General features: G+C 54.7%; 2 protein-coding genes and 1 long non-coding RNA gene across 3 annotated transcripts in view; 1 reads left to right on the top strand and 2 right to left on the bottom strand.

Annotated features, from left to right (window-relative positions):
• Positions 1-231: 231 nt before the first annotated feature.
• LOC131752729 (calmodulin-like) lies at positions 232-678 on the bottom strand. The gene has a single exon (XM_067030736.1). It carries the CDS (start codon positions 676-678, stop codon positions 232-234), a length of 447 nt encoding a protein of 148 aa, XP_066886837.1.
• An 11752-nt stretch (positions 679-12430) lies between these two features.
• LOC131752559 (calmodulin-like protein 3) lies at positions 12431-13708 on the top strand. The gene is given in 2 exon segments (XM_059057014.2): positions 12431-12803; positions 12806-13708. Coding segments are annotated over 2 exon segments (693 nt in total). The 5' UTR covers positions 12431-12502; the 3' UTR covers positions 13198-13708.
• A 4758-nt stretch (positions 13709-18466) lies between these two features.
• LOC136793950 (uncharacterized) overlaps positions 18467-18982 on the bottom strand; it is a 4782-nt gene continuing 4266 nt past the window's right edge. The window contains exon 3 of the long non-coding RNA XR_010840050.1: positions 18467-18944. This is a non-coding gene — a long non-coding RNA (uncharacterized lncRNA). The remainder of the gene's footprint in view (positions 18945-18982) is intronic.

Genomic DNA, 18982 nt, shown 5'->3' on the forward strand with positions numbered 1-18982 from the left:
TGGGGCTCCTCCCAACAGCCCTGCGAGGTAGGGAGCACCCCGTTCACACAAGCACACGAGGTCTTGCCGGGCAGAGAGCAGATCCTAGGCCCAGGAGAGGCCAGGGGTCCCCACGGGGAGGTGCCTCCCACCCACCACCTAGGCTGTCCCTTGGCGCCCCCACCTCGGAAGCCGGGCCCAACCACGCAGCAGGCCCGCCGTCGGGCAGGCGGAGGCGGCGGTCGGGAGGCCTCACTTCTGGGTGAGGACACGCACGAACTCCTTGTAGTTCACCTGCCCATCCCCGTCCACGTCAGCCTCCCGGATGAGGATGGCCAGCTCCTCCTGGGACACCTCCTCCAGCTGGGCCATGGCCCGCTTGAGCTCAGCCACGCTGATGTAGCCGTTGCCGTCCAGGTCGAAGGCGTGGAAGGCTGTCCTCAGGTCATCCGCTCTGGCCCAGGTCTGAACCTCCTTGGCTATCACTGCCAGGAACTCCTGGGAGCTGATGACACCGTCCCCGTCCTCATCCACCCTGGCGACAGACACCTTCAGCGCGGCCTCCGACGGGTCCAGGCCCAGCTCCTGCATCACGGCGCCCAGCTCCTGGATGTTGATGGCACCGTCTTTGTCCTTGTCGAACTTGTCGAAGGCCTCCATGAACTCGGCCACCTGCTCTGTGGACAGCTGCTCGGCCATGTCTCTCACACCTTCTACGGAGCTTCCTTCTGAGCCTGCTGTCACCCCGCCCGAGGGGCTCACGTCAGAGCTGGGACAGGCTGCGGGACCGAGGCTGTGTCGGTCTGAGGACAGGGCTCCAGCGGCAGCCTTTGCCATGGGACGGGAACCCCCTCCTTTTCTGAAAATCCGAGTAAAGGGAGCAGGAAGACTGCCTACCCACCCCACGTCCTGGGGTGAAATCCTCCTCCTAGGGAGGGACAGAGGGCCACAGACGAGAAATGCGGGAACTGGAGCAGCCGGTCTGCCCAGGAGAGGTGACAGGCACCCCGGCCTCACCCACTCCCGATGGGCAACCACAGCACCCCAGAGGCTTTTGCCCATGTGACTCTCACAGGGACCCTGGCCAAGCTGGGGAGGGAGCTCAAGAGGGCTTCCCCAATCTCAGAGACAGGGGTGGGAAGGGGAGAGGAGCCTCCCTCAGTGGACACGGCAGGCCCTGGAGGAGTGGGAGGGCTGTGTCCCGCCTTCCTGTCCTCTCTCGGGGCTGCTGGCCAGCTCTCATGCCATGGGGCGGGGCTGGTGGAGGGCAGAGGGTGGTAGAATTGAGTGGGATTCTCCCAGAACAGCACTGTGGGCGTCATCACTCTCCAGCCCAGCGTGGCTGGCAGATCGTTAGGCGAGGGTGCGGCTGCCTGCCTTTTGGCTTCGGGCAAAAAGCAGGGAGCCGGTTGCATTCGGAGCCTGTTGCACAGGTGGTGCGGAGACTTGTTTATTGACTGAAGGTTCAAAGTGTGATTTTAGAGCTGAGGGGAATGCTTCCTGTCCCTGCAGAATGCTCTTTTCTGACTCCCCAGTTTCTCTGATTCCGTTCTATTCAGACCAGGGTTCTCTACAGAGACACCAGGAAGGAGGGGAGCCTTCATTTACAATCCCAGAGGAGTCCTGCCTGGGAGCTGCAGGAAGACTGGAAAGCACTGGGCTGGAGTAGGCAGCACCTGAAGATGCCAGGGGGTAGGAGGATGTAGAATTGGGTGACTGAAGCTGTGAACTTGGCCTGGCTCGTGGGTTTACTAAGTCAGCCCTCAGCGCAGAAACCCGTCTAGGGAACTCCCTGGACCCACGGTCTTACCTGTTTCATCTCTGCCTACTGCTCTGTGTAGCAGAGTTTAGATCAAGAGCTCGGGCCGTGGGAACCCTGCAGGAGGAGGGGCATCCCCTTCCTGGAGGATGTGGAGTCCCCAGCAGCTGTGACAGGACGGGTGACCCCCTCCAGGACGGCTGGGTGAGCCGTTGGGGCGGGAGAGCCTTTACGCGCAGTAGCCGTGTGTCTGTGTGAGAGTGACGTGTGTGCATGAGTGTGCGTTGGCGGGAGGTGTGCAGGCCTCCAGAGCCAGCGTGAGGGCGGGTGGCTTCAGCTTCCCGGGGCCCTGACCCGGGAACACACGCCAGTGCGTTCACTGCTGTTTGGGTTTTGTGGGTGAAACACCGAGGAACCTGCAGGACAGGTCTTGGAGGCTCCTCTGCCTCCCCTGACTTGCAGGGACCTGCCTGTTCCTCCCCGCTGTGTCAGTCTCCCTGGGGACAGCCCTGCCCTGCCCTTGCCCGGGGAGATCCACCCCGGGAAGCGAGAGACGACACCGCGTGGGAGTTGATGTCATCCCGCGAGACCACCGCTGGCGAGACCACCCCTGGCTCCGCGCCCTTCTTCAGGGGCAGTAGAGACAAGCGGGTGATCGGGCTGCCGTCCCAGGAGCCCTGCTGGGCCGGCACCCTGAACACAGCGCTCCCACCGAGGCCACAAAGCAGGTGGTTGATCACTGGCTTCGGACCCGGGAAGCTGTGGGTACGGGGCTGGCTCCCCACAAGACTGGGGCGGGTAACTTCACCTCCCCTGTGGTAGATGCCGGGTCCTGTTTCCCACCAGCCGTCTCATGGTTCCCAAGCTCACCCACCCTTATTGTTACCCCGCGTCTGAGCACCACCGCCCTGGGTCCCTTGAGCATCTTGCTTCCAAAGCCTGTACATAAGCCACAGATACGTTTCCAGGTCTCTTATTGGACAGATGTTTAATTATTAAAAGCATCTACATATTTGCTGTGATTCTCCATCACTGCAATTTTCCCAACCACCGTGGTTCACGGTCTCGCGAATCCAGACACCCTTTACCTCTCACCCCTAACTCGAATCTCAGCCTTGTTTTTTGTCTGATGGGAGTCACTCCTACACCCACCTCCTCTCGCAATTCTGTTACATTCTAAGAAGTGCTTGTCGTCTGCTGGCCCTGAGGCTTTTGTCTTATCTACACAGCTGGTGTGTCTCCTCTCCGCCCTCCCTCATCATAAGATCCTAGGAGCCCTTTCTGTGCCACCATAGCTGTGGTCTCTCTCCCACAATCCTGTCCAGCCAACCAAGTTTCCTAGAAACAGAATGTGTTTCTCATACTGCTTCTCTCTTTTGGGAAATTGCTCTTTCCTGCTCTGGAGCCTCGTATCAGCTTTAACTGGTCGACAGTGAGGAAGAGCTCTGGGCACGATACAACACGGCCCCTGGTACTCCTGCCACCCTTGGTGATGGGTTGATGAGGACCTTTTGCATCTGTGTTCAGTGATGTCACTTGCCACCAGTTTTACCCTTTCCTTGGACATCCATCCCCGCCTGTCGGCACCTCATTGCCTAACCTGGTAGAGCCACGTTCGTGCCTCTGCCCCATTTATCTGGGGAGAGGGTGACATTCATATTCACACCTGAGCTCCCGTGTGCCAGGGGCCATGCAAAGGGCTCTAAAGGGTGATCTCATCTTGTCCTCACTGTTTACTCCTATGTTCCAGATGAAGCAACAGAGGCTCAGGGAAGTCACAAAACAGGTTCATGGAAGAGCCGGGAATTCGCACCTGGGTTCGCCCGACTGCAGAGCCCAACCCCTCCTGTCTGTCCCGCATCACAGCACAGCTCAGCTTCTGATAACCGACCTTCATATGCCAGACGCTGAGGACAGCCAGGCCCTGCCCCTGCAGCCCTTGGAGCCCTGGTGAGAGCTGGCAGCCAGGCTCGACCACTCCATCAACACCTGTCTGCATGAACTGTTGCAAAGCACGGGCACAGCTCTGCTCACGGAAGGGCGGGGCAGAAGGGCGGGGGCTGTGGATTGATGGTAAGACCACAGATGAGCCCGAAGGAGATGTGTTTCAATCTCCACTCTCTGCCTCTCGCTAAGTACCTGGCTGGGCGGCACAGCCCAGCTGATGCTGGTTACCTGATTCGAGTCAGTTTTACATTTTAAATTAGCTAACTGGGTCAGTGGATTTGGTACACGGGCGGTTCTCAGGACATCTCTATGAAGTCCTTGGTAACAGTTTTACCAAGAACGCCATCATTTTGCAATATGCTTTCATCATCACCTGCAGCCGTCAGTATCCATTAAGTCTACCATTGTTCTCCTATCTTCCAGAACATTGTGTGACAAGCTGCCCTCTGATTCTAGCTTGACCTCCTCTCTATCTTGAGACCCTTGTCTCTGGCTACGCAGATTTCTTTGAACGTTAGGTTTTTCCCCTAATTTTATTCCAGTTTCTTCACCCGTGTTAGTAATGGCTGTGCTTGCTGAACAGGTAGAAGCAATGCAGGTTTTGAGAAGATCTCTAGCCTTTAACTCTCCTTTAAGAGCTTTCTTCACTTTTTAAAAGCATGCCTGACCACTCTCTGGCATCTTGAAAAGAGAGTGGAGCTTTTTCTCCTTCCTTGATCCTCCGTTTTATTATAACCTTAACGCCCTTCTGTTCTGTTCAGGCAAGAGCTGAGCTCCACGCCCTCCCCCAGATCCTGGCTTGACTCTCCTGCTCGATTCCACAGCAGGCAGGATCAGAGAAGGCAGGTGTTGGCTGTTACGTGATTCTCTCTTTTTTTCTTGCTAGTAGAGCCTGTCATTTATACTGGCCCATTTCCCTCGGAGTATATTCCAAGCTGTTATCGTTTACAGTGAAAGTGCTCTAAATATTGGGTTCACGGTTTTTCGTTTGTTTCCTCAAGCTACACCACTTTCCCCTGAGGTGCATTTACAATTCCTTCCTCCAAGCGGACTTTATTTGTATCTAGAAGCCACAGTTTTGGAATTTCCTGTTTCATTTTTAGTAAGTTGTTGGGTGGATTGGGGCACAGCCTGGGGGGCCCTTTCTCTTACTGGCCACCATGAAGAGCTCCCCCCCCAACCCAGCGCACCCTCCCCTTCCAGCACCTCACATGTCACGCATCATCCATGTCCTTTCTGGAATGAAAACAGTGCCTGCCCAGGGCCTTCTCTCCCGAGGCTTCCCTCCGAAAGGCTGCCTTGGCCTTCACCCCGTCAGGTCTAGGGGTCAGGGGCTGCCCAGGCCCCGGGACGCTCTCCAGAGCCGACCGCGGAGCAGCCAGCTTTCCCAGGTGCCAGGAGGCCCATCTCTCCTGCATCCAATTGGTTACAGAGACCACATAAATGTTGGTTCTTCTAGCGCCCCACTAGCGAAAATGGTGATTCCAGCTTTTAGTCCCTTCTCTCCCAAGAACTCAGATCAGGCACGAAGCCTGTGGTCTGGGTGAGGAAATGGAGGATGGAGGGGGTAATGGGGGTGGGATGTCAGGTCCCCAGACAGACCCTGCACTGAGCTCACCCCTCCTGTCTCAACGTCCCCAGGCGGGCGCATGGAGGGCTTTCTGTTGGACTGGACCTTGGTTCTCCCTGGGATGCTGGGACCACACAGTTGATGACACAGCGTCATAAGCCCTCTCGCCCCATCCTCCCCATCGCACAGGCCACGTGTGGCACCAAGCCCACCCCCCACCCCCACCTTCACCCAATTCCGGTCGGTCACTCGTCCCGGGACACCTGAGTTCTATCCCGGCACAGCCTCCACACAGCAGTGTGATCTTGGTCAGAGCCTTTGTCATCCATTCAACAGATGTGCCGGAGCCAAGCTGGACCTCGAGAGCCTGCGGTGACCAGACACTCTCCCTTCCTCCAGGGAGAATGGGGCTGGAGAGAGATTCCCTCTGCAGCTGCAAATGCCCTCGGGTCCATTGCCCAAGGAGAGCCGTCCTGGGCAGCACGAAGAGGACCTGTCTTGGAGCCAGGAGATCCTACTGCGACGCCCATTTTTGTCCTCACTAAGCAGTAGTACAGACCTAGGTAACTGCTCACATTTGACGGGTTACAGGATTTGGAAAATGAGGGTGTTGCACTGGATGGTAGCTTTCAGAATGTCATTAGCAGTCGAGCCACGTTTGCAAATGAAATCTTATTCGTATGACAGATAATCGTTAATATTCATTGGGCTCTTACTGTTCCAGCCACCCTCCTGAACCTTCCATGCATTGATGCACGTGCCCTGGGCCACACTGCGCCCAGTTGACAGGTGAGGACAATGAACCAGAGAGCTGCAATTTGCCCAACACAGATGAAGCGGTTAAAAGCATACTTTCCTGCTTGGCAGTGCGGAAAGGAAGGAAATCGAGTTGCTCCGCTTCACCTTCTCCTGCTTCCTTGGCGTCTCTGGAAGGACCTCTGCAGAGTCCAAGGGTCTCCGAGACCAAGTTCAAATCCACTGGATGAATGACCTCAAAGGGAGCTGGAACTGTGCTTTTCCAAGCCACTTTGCTCCTTCTGGTGGCTTGTCCAGGTGCCCAGCTCACGCCCCAAGCCTCCTGCTTTCTCCACACCTCACAGGCTCACCGGTCGGTACGCGCATTCACACATGAAGGCTTGAGTCTCATGCGTGTCCTTGCGCACGCGCGCGTACACATGCATCTTCCTGTATTAAACACAAAGGTTTTCATCACCACCGTAAACTTCAAAGGCTTGTAACTTGGAACCAACGCCTTTCTGGCCTCTTAGTGAGTCCCAGACCCCTCGGGGGAGAGCAGCTTGTTCTCCTCAATGTAATTAGCACCCCCGCCCCCACCCTGTGGCGATGGGGACTTAGAGGAACAGACGGGCCTCCTTAGCCACTTACCATGTGCGTCTTGATATCAAGAGATTTGTAGCACGGAGTTCTAGCGCCTCAGCAACATCAGTCCCTGTAATAGTTTCGGTTTGTCAATTTTTTTCAAAACATCAGATACAAGTTTGAAAGGCGGGCGTGTCATACACGTGAGCCCTGGCCCCTCCAGCCTGCTCTCCTCTGGCCTCTGCCCCAAGGCCAGCCTGGAACCCCTTCCCCTGCCCATGGACAGAACGGGCAGTGAGTGACTGCAGGACGAGCTACTTGGGAAAAATTACTGAGCCCTCAGGAATCACAAAACATTGTCCTTTTCCCAGGGAAGCAGACTTTGACTTGTTTGGCTACTTTTATTGTGAGATTTAGCACTAATGTGCTAAATCTTAGCTTTAGTTTTGGGTGATGGTTTAATCCTGAGTTAATCAAAGCGGCTCTCAGCAGTTAAACACAGGCCACTTTATATCCCTGTGTCGCCTTGGGCATGAAAGCACGATGAGGCCCCCAGAGATACTGAGGGTGCAGGTGGAACCAGGAGGACCCGCCCACCCAGGAAGACCCAGGAAACGCTCAGAACAATCCAGGCCTTTGGCTGCCTCCACACTCGGTGGACTTTATTCCGCAGGTGAGGCCTCGAATCATAAACGCAAACCACCCAGCGGCGTGTGATCCCTGAGCAGGAGGCACAAGGCAGTGCCTGTGTCCTGGTAAATGACGTACCTGGATATTTGTCAGACTTCAGTTCAACGATGCACAGCTCTGATCCAGATCAACGGTCTCCTCCCTGAGCTGAAACTGCAGCCCAGCCCGGGACAGGCCTGGAGGAATCCTGATGATTCACACAAGAGCAAGACTGAGCAAACGTCATTCCCAGAGCTGGCTCAGCCTCTTAGGCTGGAACGGCCTTCGGTGGGAGGTGAGAAAGAACAGCCCAGGCCCCCTGGTTCCCACAGAAGGAGTCCCCCATCCCCCCAGCTGAGAAGACCCTCTCCTGGCAATGAGAGTGACTAGAAAGTGTTGCTTTTCCCGTGGTCAGTGTAAGTTGGAAAGTAGAGCAAAGCGTCACAGCCCCTCCCAGCCCTGGAAAGTAAGAAGCAGCAGCAGCTGGTCAAGGCTGCGTGCGCGGGGCTTCCCTGGTGGCGCAGTGGTTGGGAGTCCGCCTGCCAATGCAGGGGACGCAGGTTCGTGCCCCGGTCCGGGAGGATCCCACATGCTGCAGAGCGGCTGGGCCTGTGAGCCATGGCCGCTGAGCCTGCACGTCCGGAGCCTGTGCTCCACAACGGGAGAGGCCACAGCAGTGAGAGGCCCGCGTACCGCAAAAAAAAAAAAAAAGAGAGTCCAGAGAGAGCCCAGGTCCTTTCCATCCAGTGATGGAGGACACAAGAAGTCTGCAACCTGGAAGAGGGCCCTCCCCACCGCCAGGCCACCCCCGGGCCTCAGACTTCCTGCCTCCAGGACTGTGAGCAATAAGTTTCTGCTGTTAACAAGCCCCCAAGGGGGTGGCATGTTGTCATAGAAACCTGATAACACTAAGACAAGGTGTTTGTATTTTACTGGGGGAAAGGAAGTAGATAAGTAAATGTTAGGGCTGGTGAGTGGCTGTATGGAAATGGGGGTGGGAGAACAAGAGGGAGAGAGAGAAGGAGAGAGAGAGGCCTGCGGCCACACCCATTCTGGAAGGGCACAGGAATGGAGCTGGTTGAAAAGACTAGGTATCCCAATCTATATCTTTCTCTATAGCGCCCAGCAGGAGAGGCACAAATTCTGTTTGACAGAAGCTATGATAGCACCGGTTCAGGGGGGAAGGCAACACCTTGGGTCATCTGCTCTTGTAAGGAAGTAGCTGCAGCAGGCCGTCCCCTCGTTGTGGGTCTGTTGAGGTCCTTATTAACACTATACTCTGTAAGGCCAACCCCGCGGTCCCCACCAGGATCCCAGCATCCTCAGTGCCTCTTACCTCCAGCCCAGGCAATTCTACACCAGGTTCACTCCTGATTCTCAACTCTACCACTGTGGTCCTTCCAAGTGTGTTCCATGGATCCATATGAGGGGAGGGTGTCCCCAACACCCTTTCGGTAAGCCTGGGTGGTCACAACTATTCTCGTAGTACCAGACACGATTTGCCACTTTCACCGTGTCAGCTTTTTGCACTGAGCTCAGGAAGCACTGGTGGGTGAAATCACCAGCCCCTTAGCAAGAATCAAGGCTACTGTACCAGCAGTCATTAAAGTCTTCCCCACCACATGGTCTCAAGTTTTTAAAAAGCCAGCTTCATTTAAGAACGTTCTTGCAGAAGTAGTATAATTATTATTTCAACCCTTGTATGCACATCCTTAATACTCTGATGAGTAGTCTAGTATGATTTGTTGTAAGAAAAGCACTTGTGTGCATACATAAGTCACAAGGTAAGCTTTTTTCATGGAACACCAGTTTTTGAGAAAAAACAGCTGACAGACGAACTGTGGTTACTCAGACTTGGTATTTGGCATTTTCTCAAAAAGCGATGAAGTGAGCCTGGCACTTCAAGGAAAATAACTGACAGTATTTGTTGCAATAATAAAATTTCAGCGTCCAAATGAAAATTAGAACTTTCTAGATTTTGTATTTGCCACTGTGAGCTTGAGACTTCCCAATACTTAAAGACTTCTAATGGAATTGGTGGTAATATTAATGAATGTGATTTTTAAAAAATTATACATACAATGATTCAACATTCAGAAGATCTGCAGAACTCAGTAAATCAATATTTTTTAAATGACCCATGCATAGCATCACAGAATCATGCATGGGTAAAAGATCCATTCAGAGCACAGGAGTGAGCAATGGATTTTAATGTAACAGGATGAAAAGTTCGTTGGCATGGTTTCAGAGTTCACACTACAACCAACCTTTAAGAAGCTACCGCCTGTCAAATTTTGATATGGTATCAAAGAAGAATAACCACAGTTACCTGAAAGGGTCGTTAAATGCTCTCTCCTTTGCCAGCTGTGCATAGCTGTGTGAAGCTGGATTATCATACACTTCAAATCAAAACATCTTCCCACAGATCAAGTGCAAAAGCAGACATGCTTTTATAAATCTAGGCATTAAAGAGATTTGCAAAATTATGTTTTTAGGTACAACTCTTCTGTGTTTTGGGGGTTTTTTTTTTAGGTACCACTCTTATTTTTTATACAGTATAATTAACTTTTTTTTATAAAACTACGTTATTTGTGTTGACATGTAATGGGTTTTTAATTTGTTTTTTTATGTTTTTTTTTTTTTTTGCGGTACGCGGGCCTCTCACTGTTGTGGCCTCTCCCATCGCGGAGCACAGGCTCTGGACGCTCAGACTCAGCGGCCATGGCTCACGGGCCCAGCTGCTCCGCGGCATGTGGGATCTTCCCGGACCGGGGCACGAACCCTCGTCCCCTGCATCGGCAGGCAGGCTCTCAACCACTGCGCCACCAGGGAAGCCCCTAATTTGTTTTTTAAAAGTTATAAATACATAAAAATATATTTAAATATTTTAAAATTTTATTAGTTTTAATTTCAAACCCAGTAAATATTGACAGACATTTTAAAAAGCTCTTTAGAGTCCCCAGTAATTTTGAAATGTTTAGATGGGTCCTAAGACCACAAGTATATGCTGTAGGGAAAGGAATCAATGCACTGAGAGGCCGCAGGGGGAGAATACAGAAGCCTAGGGAATTAAAAACATTCCCTCTGTCATAGTTTCCTAACCAGAGAGTTGCAGCAATTTAGCTGTCACAGCCCTGTGTCTTGTGAGTCATGCACAACTCTGTTTAAAACCCTTACTGAGCTCCCTTTCAACATGACTTTTTGAAGAACACGGGCCATGACCCAGAAACCTGCAGATACCTGTTGTCCACTTACCCTTCATAGGTGAGGCAGGACGCAGTCCATCAGCGGGTCAATGTCAGGCACAAGTTGCATCGTGATGCTGGCCCTTGGTTCCCCAGGACGCTGTCAGCTACACGCCTTTGTCCAGTGGTTCTCCTGTTCCTGCCCTTGCAGCATTTCATGAATACGTCCCCCCAACATTTGAATTTGAGCGGAGACACATTCGGACTAAAGCATTCAGTTTGTCATTTCTTTCTTTCACAGATCATCATCTAAACCCAACCCAAACTCAAACTACAAACCTTGGGTTTGTATCATCACCAAATCCAAAGTCATCCAGATTTTCCCCTACGTTATCGTTTAGGAGTTTTCTACTTTTGTGTTTACATTTAGGTCTATGGTCCATTTAGTTACTTGTGATGGGTATAAGGTCTTTGCCCAGATTCTTTTTTTTTTCTTGCAGGTGGACGTCCAGTTGTTCCAGCACCATTTGTTGAAGAGACCGTCTTTGCTCAATTGTCAAAGCTCAGGTGACTCTTGATAGGGGTCCCTCTCTAGGTTCCCTATTCTGTTACACTGATCTACTTGTCTGCTCTCCAGCCAGCACCACACTGTCTGGATCACTGCATCTTGACAGTAAGTTTCGAAGTTGGGCAGCATCCGGCCTCGTTCTTCTCCTTCAGTCCTTCGTTGGCTCCTCTGGGTCTCACCACTTTGGATTTGCATGGATTCCCACAGGCAAAGCCACCTCTTCTCACTCTGTGGCTGGTCCTTCCCCAGGCTTCCTGGGAGTCAAGCTCCGAGCGTGTGTACCTGGTGTGCATCCCACTTCACCTTCTCGAGAACCTCCTCTTAAAAAACCTCCTTTCTTCAGCTCTGTCCATTCCCATTCCCGAAACCAGAAGCTCAGACTTTCAGACATGGCCTTGCTAAAATGTGCAGGGGTTCCCATGGATTGGAGAACAAACGTGAATTCCTCTTGCCTCTGATGAACCTCGCTTGTCTTCCCTTCTTCATCTCCTGCTTTCTCCCCTTCACCCTGGGCTGCAGCTGCACCGGCCTCTTTTCTGTCCCTTGGCCACACCGAGCCTCTCCCACCTTTGGACCTGGAACCTGCTGGCCTCCACCTGGAAGGCCCCTTCTCCCCCTCAGGTCACCCTCGGGTGCCACCTCTGCAGAGAAGACTTCCATGACCATTGCTGCAGAAGTAACCTCCCCACCTGCTTTCCATCACCACCCTTTATTTCCTTGATAGCATTTATTGAAAGTATCTCATTATCTTGCTTGTTTCTGTTAGTTTCCCCGCTAACTAGCTGTGTTGTTGATGGAATACATATGAGCCTCTGTAGGATCTGGGGGCAGCCTGCTTCTATCTGAAGAAAAAATATTTTTCTTTTCTCCTCCTCTGAAAACCCTCTTGGGAACCCTAAGGTTTTCAGACTTTGGAAACCAAAGAAAAGGAAAGGGAGTTCCTTTCAGGCAAAGACAACATCTGTTCTTCCTCCTGCCAAAAACCTCAGCTGCAGGCAGGAAAGAGCTCAGAGCCAGTGGTTTTACTGAGTGGAGAGTGTGAAGACCGGGGGGTAGGATTCCGGTAGGCAAGTCCAGAATTCATCTCTCTAGAGGCTGTCTACCAGCCTCTCTGGAGGTGTCCCCACTGGTCCCAGCGGCTCTGGGTGGTGGGGAGGAGGGCCCGGCCTTTCCCAGAGCTGCTGGCGTCAGTGCAACTAGCCGGCCGGCCCACTGCCTGGGCCTGGACTCCTGTTCCAACAGGACCCGGACTTCAGGCAACTGCAGGGCGGGGAGCGTGCACGGTGAGGGACATCCCGGCTCCTTCTTCAGCGCCAGCAAGTCAAGCCGGGACCAGAACTCCAGCCGCCGGCCCCACACCCGGCCACCTCCCGGCGCCCGGCCACGTCCGTGTGCAGGACCACCTCCCCGCAACGGTCAGGGCCGAGCAGCTGCCCGAGGAGCAGGTGCCCGAGTTCAAGGAGGCCTTCTCCCCGTTTGATGAGGACGGGGACGGCGCCATCAGCATGCGGGAGCTGGGTACTGTCCTGTGGTCGCCGGGCCAGAACCCCACTGAGGCCGAGCTCCGGGACCTGGTGGGCGAGCCGGACCTCGACGGCAGCAGCACCGTGGGCTTCCCCGAGTTCCTGGGCCTAATGACCCGGAAGGTGAAGGGCAGGGACGCCGAGGACCAGATCCGGGAGGCCTTCTGTGTCTTCGACAAGGACGGCTACAGCCTGATGGGCGCGGCCGAGCTGCGGCACGTGATGACCCGGCTGAGCGAGAAGCCGAGCGACCAGGAAGTGGATGAGATGATCCGGGCGGCAGACGGCGCGAGCTGGTGCACTACAAGGAGTTCGTGCGCTTGCTGGTCTCCAAGGGAGGCCGCAGCCCCCCACCCCACCCCCACCCAGGGTGTCCAGGCTCCGCGCGCACGGCCCCTCTGGGCACTGCTCCTTCTTCGCTGATTGACCTGATCCGGCTGTCTGTCCCCCTTTCCTCTCCTCGTTCCTGCCTACCTCCCCACCTTCTCCTTGCCCAGGGTGACACAGGCCACTCCCAAGCCCAGCAAACCCCAAATGTTCCATCCCTCGGGAGCAGAGGCTCAGGGACGTCCCTGTGCACCGAGCAGGGCAGGAGGACGGTCACAGCCTCACTGGCGGCTCATGCCCCAGGGGGGCCGCACTGTGACCTCTGGGAGCCCTCCACGTGGGATCCCTAAAGCGCACCCGGCACCTCCATCAGCTGTGAACCAGGGCCCTGGGGCGAGGGGCGCTCTTGGAGGCTGACAACCAGGGTCTGGTCTCCTGAGAAACACCACCTCCTTTCCCCTCCCTCCACTCCCCTGTGCTCTCTCGTTCCCTTCTGTCTCTGTGCCAAACCGAGGTGAGGTGATGCATCTCTTAAAGCTGGGAGTCAGTTGTAACACGTTTCTATTCACCTTCTTGGAGGGAAATTTGAAAGGGAGAAAGAGGCCACAGGGGGATACAGAAAGCGTCTGTTTTTCTCTGGTTCCAACGGAAATGATCCTTGTTAAGTCCAGGGTTTAAAAGAGGCAGGAATCTCTCTTTTTGTGCTTTTTGGAAGTGCGGTGAAATCTTGTATTGATGGGTGTAGTGAACAGAGAGGAGTCTAGGCAAGGTAAATCTTGAATATTTATTTCAAATAAAATGGAGAAGTTGGCAGCAGAGTGTGGTTAAAAATCCACGTAGAGCTCCTTAGATCTGAGTCGATTATGGTGGGGAAGGAACACTGGTCTGTGTTCATGGATTTCTTACACTTACGATCGAGTTGTTGGGAAGTGCAGTTTGAAGGAAGTGAGGGCTGGAGAGGGCCCGTGTGGTGCAAAAGCAAGAGACAGTGCTTCCCTCATTAAACCCTGGCTCCCAGAGGTGGCATCAGATAACCCAAAGGCCAAAGGGGCTTGTCAGAGATTATTTCAGTGTTTTCGTGGGGTGGACGCTACACCTGGGGTCATCAGAGAGGGCTGCCAGCCCTGGGACAGTCACGGAGCAGCTGGCCCATCTTGACAAGTCCTCTTTCCTGACACCCTCCCCACCATGCGCGTTTCCTCATATGTAAAGGGAAGAGCACGGGCTCTGGGGCCGGACAGACTGGGATTGTAGTTATTGCTGCCCTACCGACTGGGCCCAAATCACTCGTCCTCCCCGTGTTGACAGTTGACACTCTGGCAGCCCTTCCTGGGCGCCGAGCCCTGCTGTGAGCACACTGCCTGTGCAGTGACTCACTACCACCCTGCAGGGGCCACCCTTTGCAGCTTCGCCATCTGCAGATGAGGAAGCGTAGACACCGAGAGCTTCAGAAAGCAGCCTGTCCCACAGCTGGTAAGGGGTGGAGCTGGAGTTGGATGCAGGCCTGTGCCCCTGATCTCACTCACAGACTCCCTAGAGCTCCGTGGCCTCCACCGTGACCTGATGATGAGAATGGCGCCCCTTCCAGCACTTGTGAGGGTCAGAAATCATCTTAACATGCCTGGCACGCAGTAGGTGCTTAATAAATGACAGCTACCATTGCTATCATCCTTCCAGCACCAACACTCTGTACTTCCACCCTTCGGAACAGTCCAAGGGCAGAGCCGGGGTCTCGTTTGGGCACTGGCCCCCGCGGGGCAGCTGCAGAGCCCCCTTCGTGCGGGAAGAGAAACGGGCGCTCTGACTGCGGGGCCTTGCAGGCTCGGCCTCTTTGGGCTCATCCTCCCGCAGCCTCAACAGTCGGGGGTGGCTGAACTCCTGCAGGTGCAGTCTTAGGAGCAAGCCTGTAAGAGTGGACGGAACGTCTAGGTGCCATGGACGTGGCTGCCCCGGTGCCACGAGCAGAGAGCCAAGCCAGTTGTCACCTCAGAGGCTCAGATGTGCATCATGGCCCCATCTGCCAAAAGAAGCACTGACGTCATCTCCAGGGACCTTGTGTCTTTCGTTGGACGTGTGCTCAGGGCTGCGGGAGGGAAAGAAGCAGAGGTAAGGAAGGGAGAGTTCCAGGTCTCCCTGCACAGTGTCCGCGGGTCTGCAGTCGCCAGTGTGGGCCTGGCTGGGGAGCTGGCATTCAATCCCCTCTGTCCTGGTGGGTGCCCTGAAGTATGGGGACCTGCGTGTCTGCCAGCACTTAAGCTGGAAGGGGTGAGGTATCTTTCTGCATCTCTGTCTGGCCTCCTGGCATCACACCGGAGCCACCCTACCTGCATTTAACCGGCTTTAGAACCTGTCGTGAGAACCCCTGGGGCCAGGGCAGGAACGCAGCTGGTGTTGGAAAGACCTCCTGTCCCTCCCATGGGTGTCCCGGTGACACCCAGAAACCGGGCTGCGGATGAGGGGTCTGGGCATTCTGGAACCAAGATGACAGTTTCTCCCCCATCCCCAGAGACAGCAGAGCCCCTCAGACCACCGCCTGCTGTTTCCAGCTTGGCTCTCATGACCCCGAGCTCTGGGGAGAGTGCACCTCACGGGAGACCAGCACACACAGGTTAGTGATACACGGGCCTCCCTTCTGCGTGCAGATGGGAATCAGGCATCAAGGCTGCGGGGACCACAGAGCTGAATGGGCCCCCCCGGGTTTTACTTTCCTGACACATTTTTTTTTTAATGTTTTCTGTTGTCCTTTCTCATTCAAGCAAGGCCATCAGCCAGCTCGGCCACACGGCTGGCCGCTCTCCCAAACTGCTAGGTTAGGGACAGGGATGCCAGCCCAAGGGGCACACAGTGGGTGGCGCTCTCTGAATCTGGGGGGGGTCCCCTGCCTTGGTCGGTATGTCCAAACTGCAGTGGGTGCGAGTCCTTCACGGTGGCTGACAGCCTGGCGAACCCTTCACAGTGACCTGCTCCATGCCGGGCACCGGCCACTCCCACTCCGGGTGTCCCGGCGTCACACCTGGGCCTCAGCCAGGGACTCAGGCTCCTGGGCCACACCCGCGTCTGTCTTCAGCCTCCTCTCCCCCTTCCCTCCCCCCGATCTTCTTTTCCTTCTCCCTCCCCACAGCGCCAGGACTTGTGCTGTCCCCAGACACCTAGATAGATGTTTTGTTTGTAAAGTGCAGTCACCGCAATTGGCCAGCTGTAGGTCCTTGGCCTCGTTGAGTAGGACGGGGCGGGTGGGGGGGGAAAGGGAGGAGGATGGGAGGGGGGCCCTGAGGACCTGAGCAAGGAACCCAGGCCTGCAGAGCAGCCCGTGTTTCCGGAACAGACTTGGAGCAGCCCCTCCATGCTCAAGTTCCCTTTTCCTTTCAGTCCGCGAATAACTGGACTTAACCTCCCTTCATCCCCCCAAAAGGTGGTTTCTGACTGCAGCTCAGAACATTCCATCCATCCTTGGGGAAGGAATTTATAAATATTACCTCGGCTTCCATGTGCTTTCAGCAGGCCTGTCATAAATCAGTGCAGGGCTCCTGGACCTCCCAGGCTATATAAAGCCACTCTTCTGCCTCCTGTTTCCAATTTTAAATCAAACACAGCTCAGCCCCGCAGGCTCCTGTTGATCCTTGCGGATTCCAGGGGCTGCTCAAAGGCTCCCCGAACCAGCCGGCTAAAAATGACTCCGTTGTTCCCCAGGAGAAATTTAAAATTAAAACTCACGTGTGGGGTAGAGACTGCCCACGATGAATATGAATGAGGAATACAAGATGTGTTTCTCCACCAGAAAGCAAAGCAAAAAAAAAAAACCCGTCTCTGAAAAAGGCCTGGGCCCAACTCACCTGCCAACCACCCCACCATCCTGCTTTTTGGGTGGTTGTTTCTATAGCAACCGGGTTCTCAGACAGGTGCCTGGACACCCCATCCCCCCACCCAGAGGGGAAGCAACCGGTTAAAGGCCTCCCCTGGCCCTCTGATCAGGTGCCAGGGGCTGGGGGGCTGGGGCACCTTCCGCCAAGCGTGGGGAACAGAAACGTCAGGAGCTAGTCCTGGGAGACGCACTTGAATTGACCTGGAAAGGATGGTGGGTTTCCATGCCCGGGGAGACAGTACCCGTGGGGACAGACAGTGAAGGAATCTCACACTGTCCCCTAAGCACCTTCTCCAGTCTTCCCACCTTTCTAATGGCCTCAGAATCTCCAGGGAGGGGAAGGAGCCAGGCCCTCGGTACAGAAGGAGGGGTGGCATGCGGAGTCTAGCGTCAGGTGGGCCCAGGCTGTCCTGGCTGGTCACCTGGTGCTGCCCTGCAGGCCTGGGATAGCTGAGCATTGGTGGAGGGACCCCTCCCTCCCCCACCCTCCGCGGGGAAACAGACCTCGTGCAACACTGCCAGCCCGTGGGTAAAGCTCATCTCCCTGGACACTGAGCTGGCCCATCTCTCGTCCATCACGTGCCCTGCAGGCTAGTTTGGAGGGCTCCCAGGATAGATGTTCAGGTCTCACTGAGGGCAGGCTTCCATTCTGGGACCAGACCGTGTGAACTGCTCACCATACATTGCATTTTCAGCTCCTTAAATCCGCAAAACAAGCAAGTGTGGCAGCTGCTTTAATGAGCCCATTTTAGAGAAGATTGAGGCCTCAAGAGTCTAAATAGCTTCCCCCAAATCACGCATCTAGTAAATCAAAGTTGGAACCTGGGTCTGACCAGCTCCAGAGCCAGCATCCTTCCCACCATCGCAGAGAAGCTTCTCGGAGCAAGCAGTCTGAGACTGACGGCAGCCTGACCTTGCAGAAGTCTTGAGGCTCCAGCAGAGCTGCGAAAGGCACGTCGATGGGAAGGGCCTGCAAGTAGGAACAGCTGCTGGGCAGGGTGTGGGCAGCCAGGACGCAGAGAGAAGACAGACATCAGCCCGTGTTGAGGGAGCCATGAGAGCCTCTGTGCCAGCGCCTGGATGGCTGCAGAGGGAGTGTTGTCAAGCCTCCCACAGCCCTGGGCCCTGCATGGGGTCCTCACCGCATGCCCCCCCCCCCGCCCTTGCCCGGGCACTGGAAGGCAATGCAGTGTGGGACACCTGCTGCCCCGAGGAACTGGAGGAGGCCGCCATCACCAGGAGAGAGTTCTGCCCTGGCCCACGTCTCTGTGACAGTAGATGCCAATCAGTTCGCAGTGCTGAGCAGGCATCCCTCTGGCCAGAGCTGGGCCCAGGCCTTTGTCACTGGAGAGAGGAGCTCGGGAATGTCTGGGCCTCCGAGCTTCTGTTGTGGGAGAACGCTGCCTCCCCCCAGCCTCACATCGTGGGGTGATGATGGGCAATCATAAGAGACTCATGTCCTCATGGGTTGAATTATGTCCCCCCAAATTCATATGTTGGAGTCTTGACCCCCAGAACCTCAGGGTGTGACCTTATTTGGGGATAGAGTCATTATGGAGGCAGTCAAGTTAGAGTGAGGCCATTAGGTTGGGTCCCAACCCACTATTACTGATGTCCTTCTAAGAAGGGGAAATTTGTGGAGGGTTTTTTCAGTTTTTATTTATTTCATTATTATTAGTTTTTTGACCATGCCACATGGCTTCTGGGATCTCAGTTCCCTGACCAGGGACTGAACCCAGGGCCAGGGCAGCGAGAGTGCAGAGTCCTAACCACTGCCGGGGAATCCCCAAGATGGGTAAATTTGGACACAGTTGGACGATCACGTGAGGACACAGGGAGGAGACAGCCGTCTATGTACCCAGGAGAGCAGCCTCAGGAGGAACCAGCCCTGCTGACTCCTTGATGTTGGACCTCCAGCCTCCAGGACTGGGAGAGAATAATTTCTGTTGTTTAAGCCCCACAGCTTGTGGCGCTTGGTTACAGCTGCCCAGCAACTTCATAATACTCCCTGTATAAGGCGAGGTTGGGGGTATTCACAGATTCTTGTCTTAGTCTGAGTCCCCGAACTGGTTTTCTCCTGGTCCAGCTCTGATTTCATGAGTCATACACACTAGACTCTGAGAGAATCCAAGGAGAAAGGAGATCTTGCCACGTGGAAAAACACCTTCTGATGCTCTCTGTTGCCGCTTCCCAGACTCCGGTCCTGCAGACTCACCTCTCCCAACCTCAGCGCCTCTGAGAAGTAAAACAGTCACCGGAGTCAGCATGACAAT

This window comes from Kogia breviceps, chromosome 3, assembly GCF_026419965.1.
Source record: "Kogia breviceps isolate mKogBre1 chromosome 3, mKogBre1 haplotype 1, whole genome shotgun sequence".
NCBI lineage: Eukaryota > Metazoa > Chordata > Mammalia > Artiodactyla > Physeteridae > Kogia > Kogia breviceps.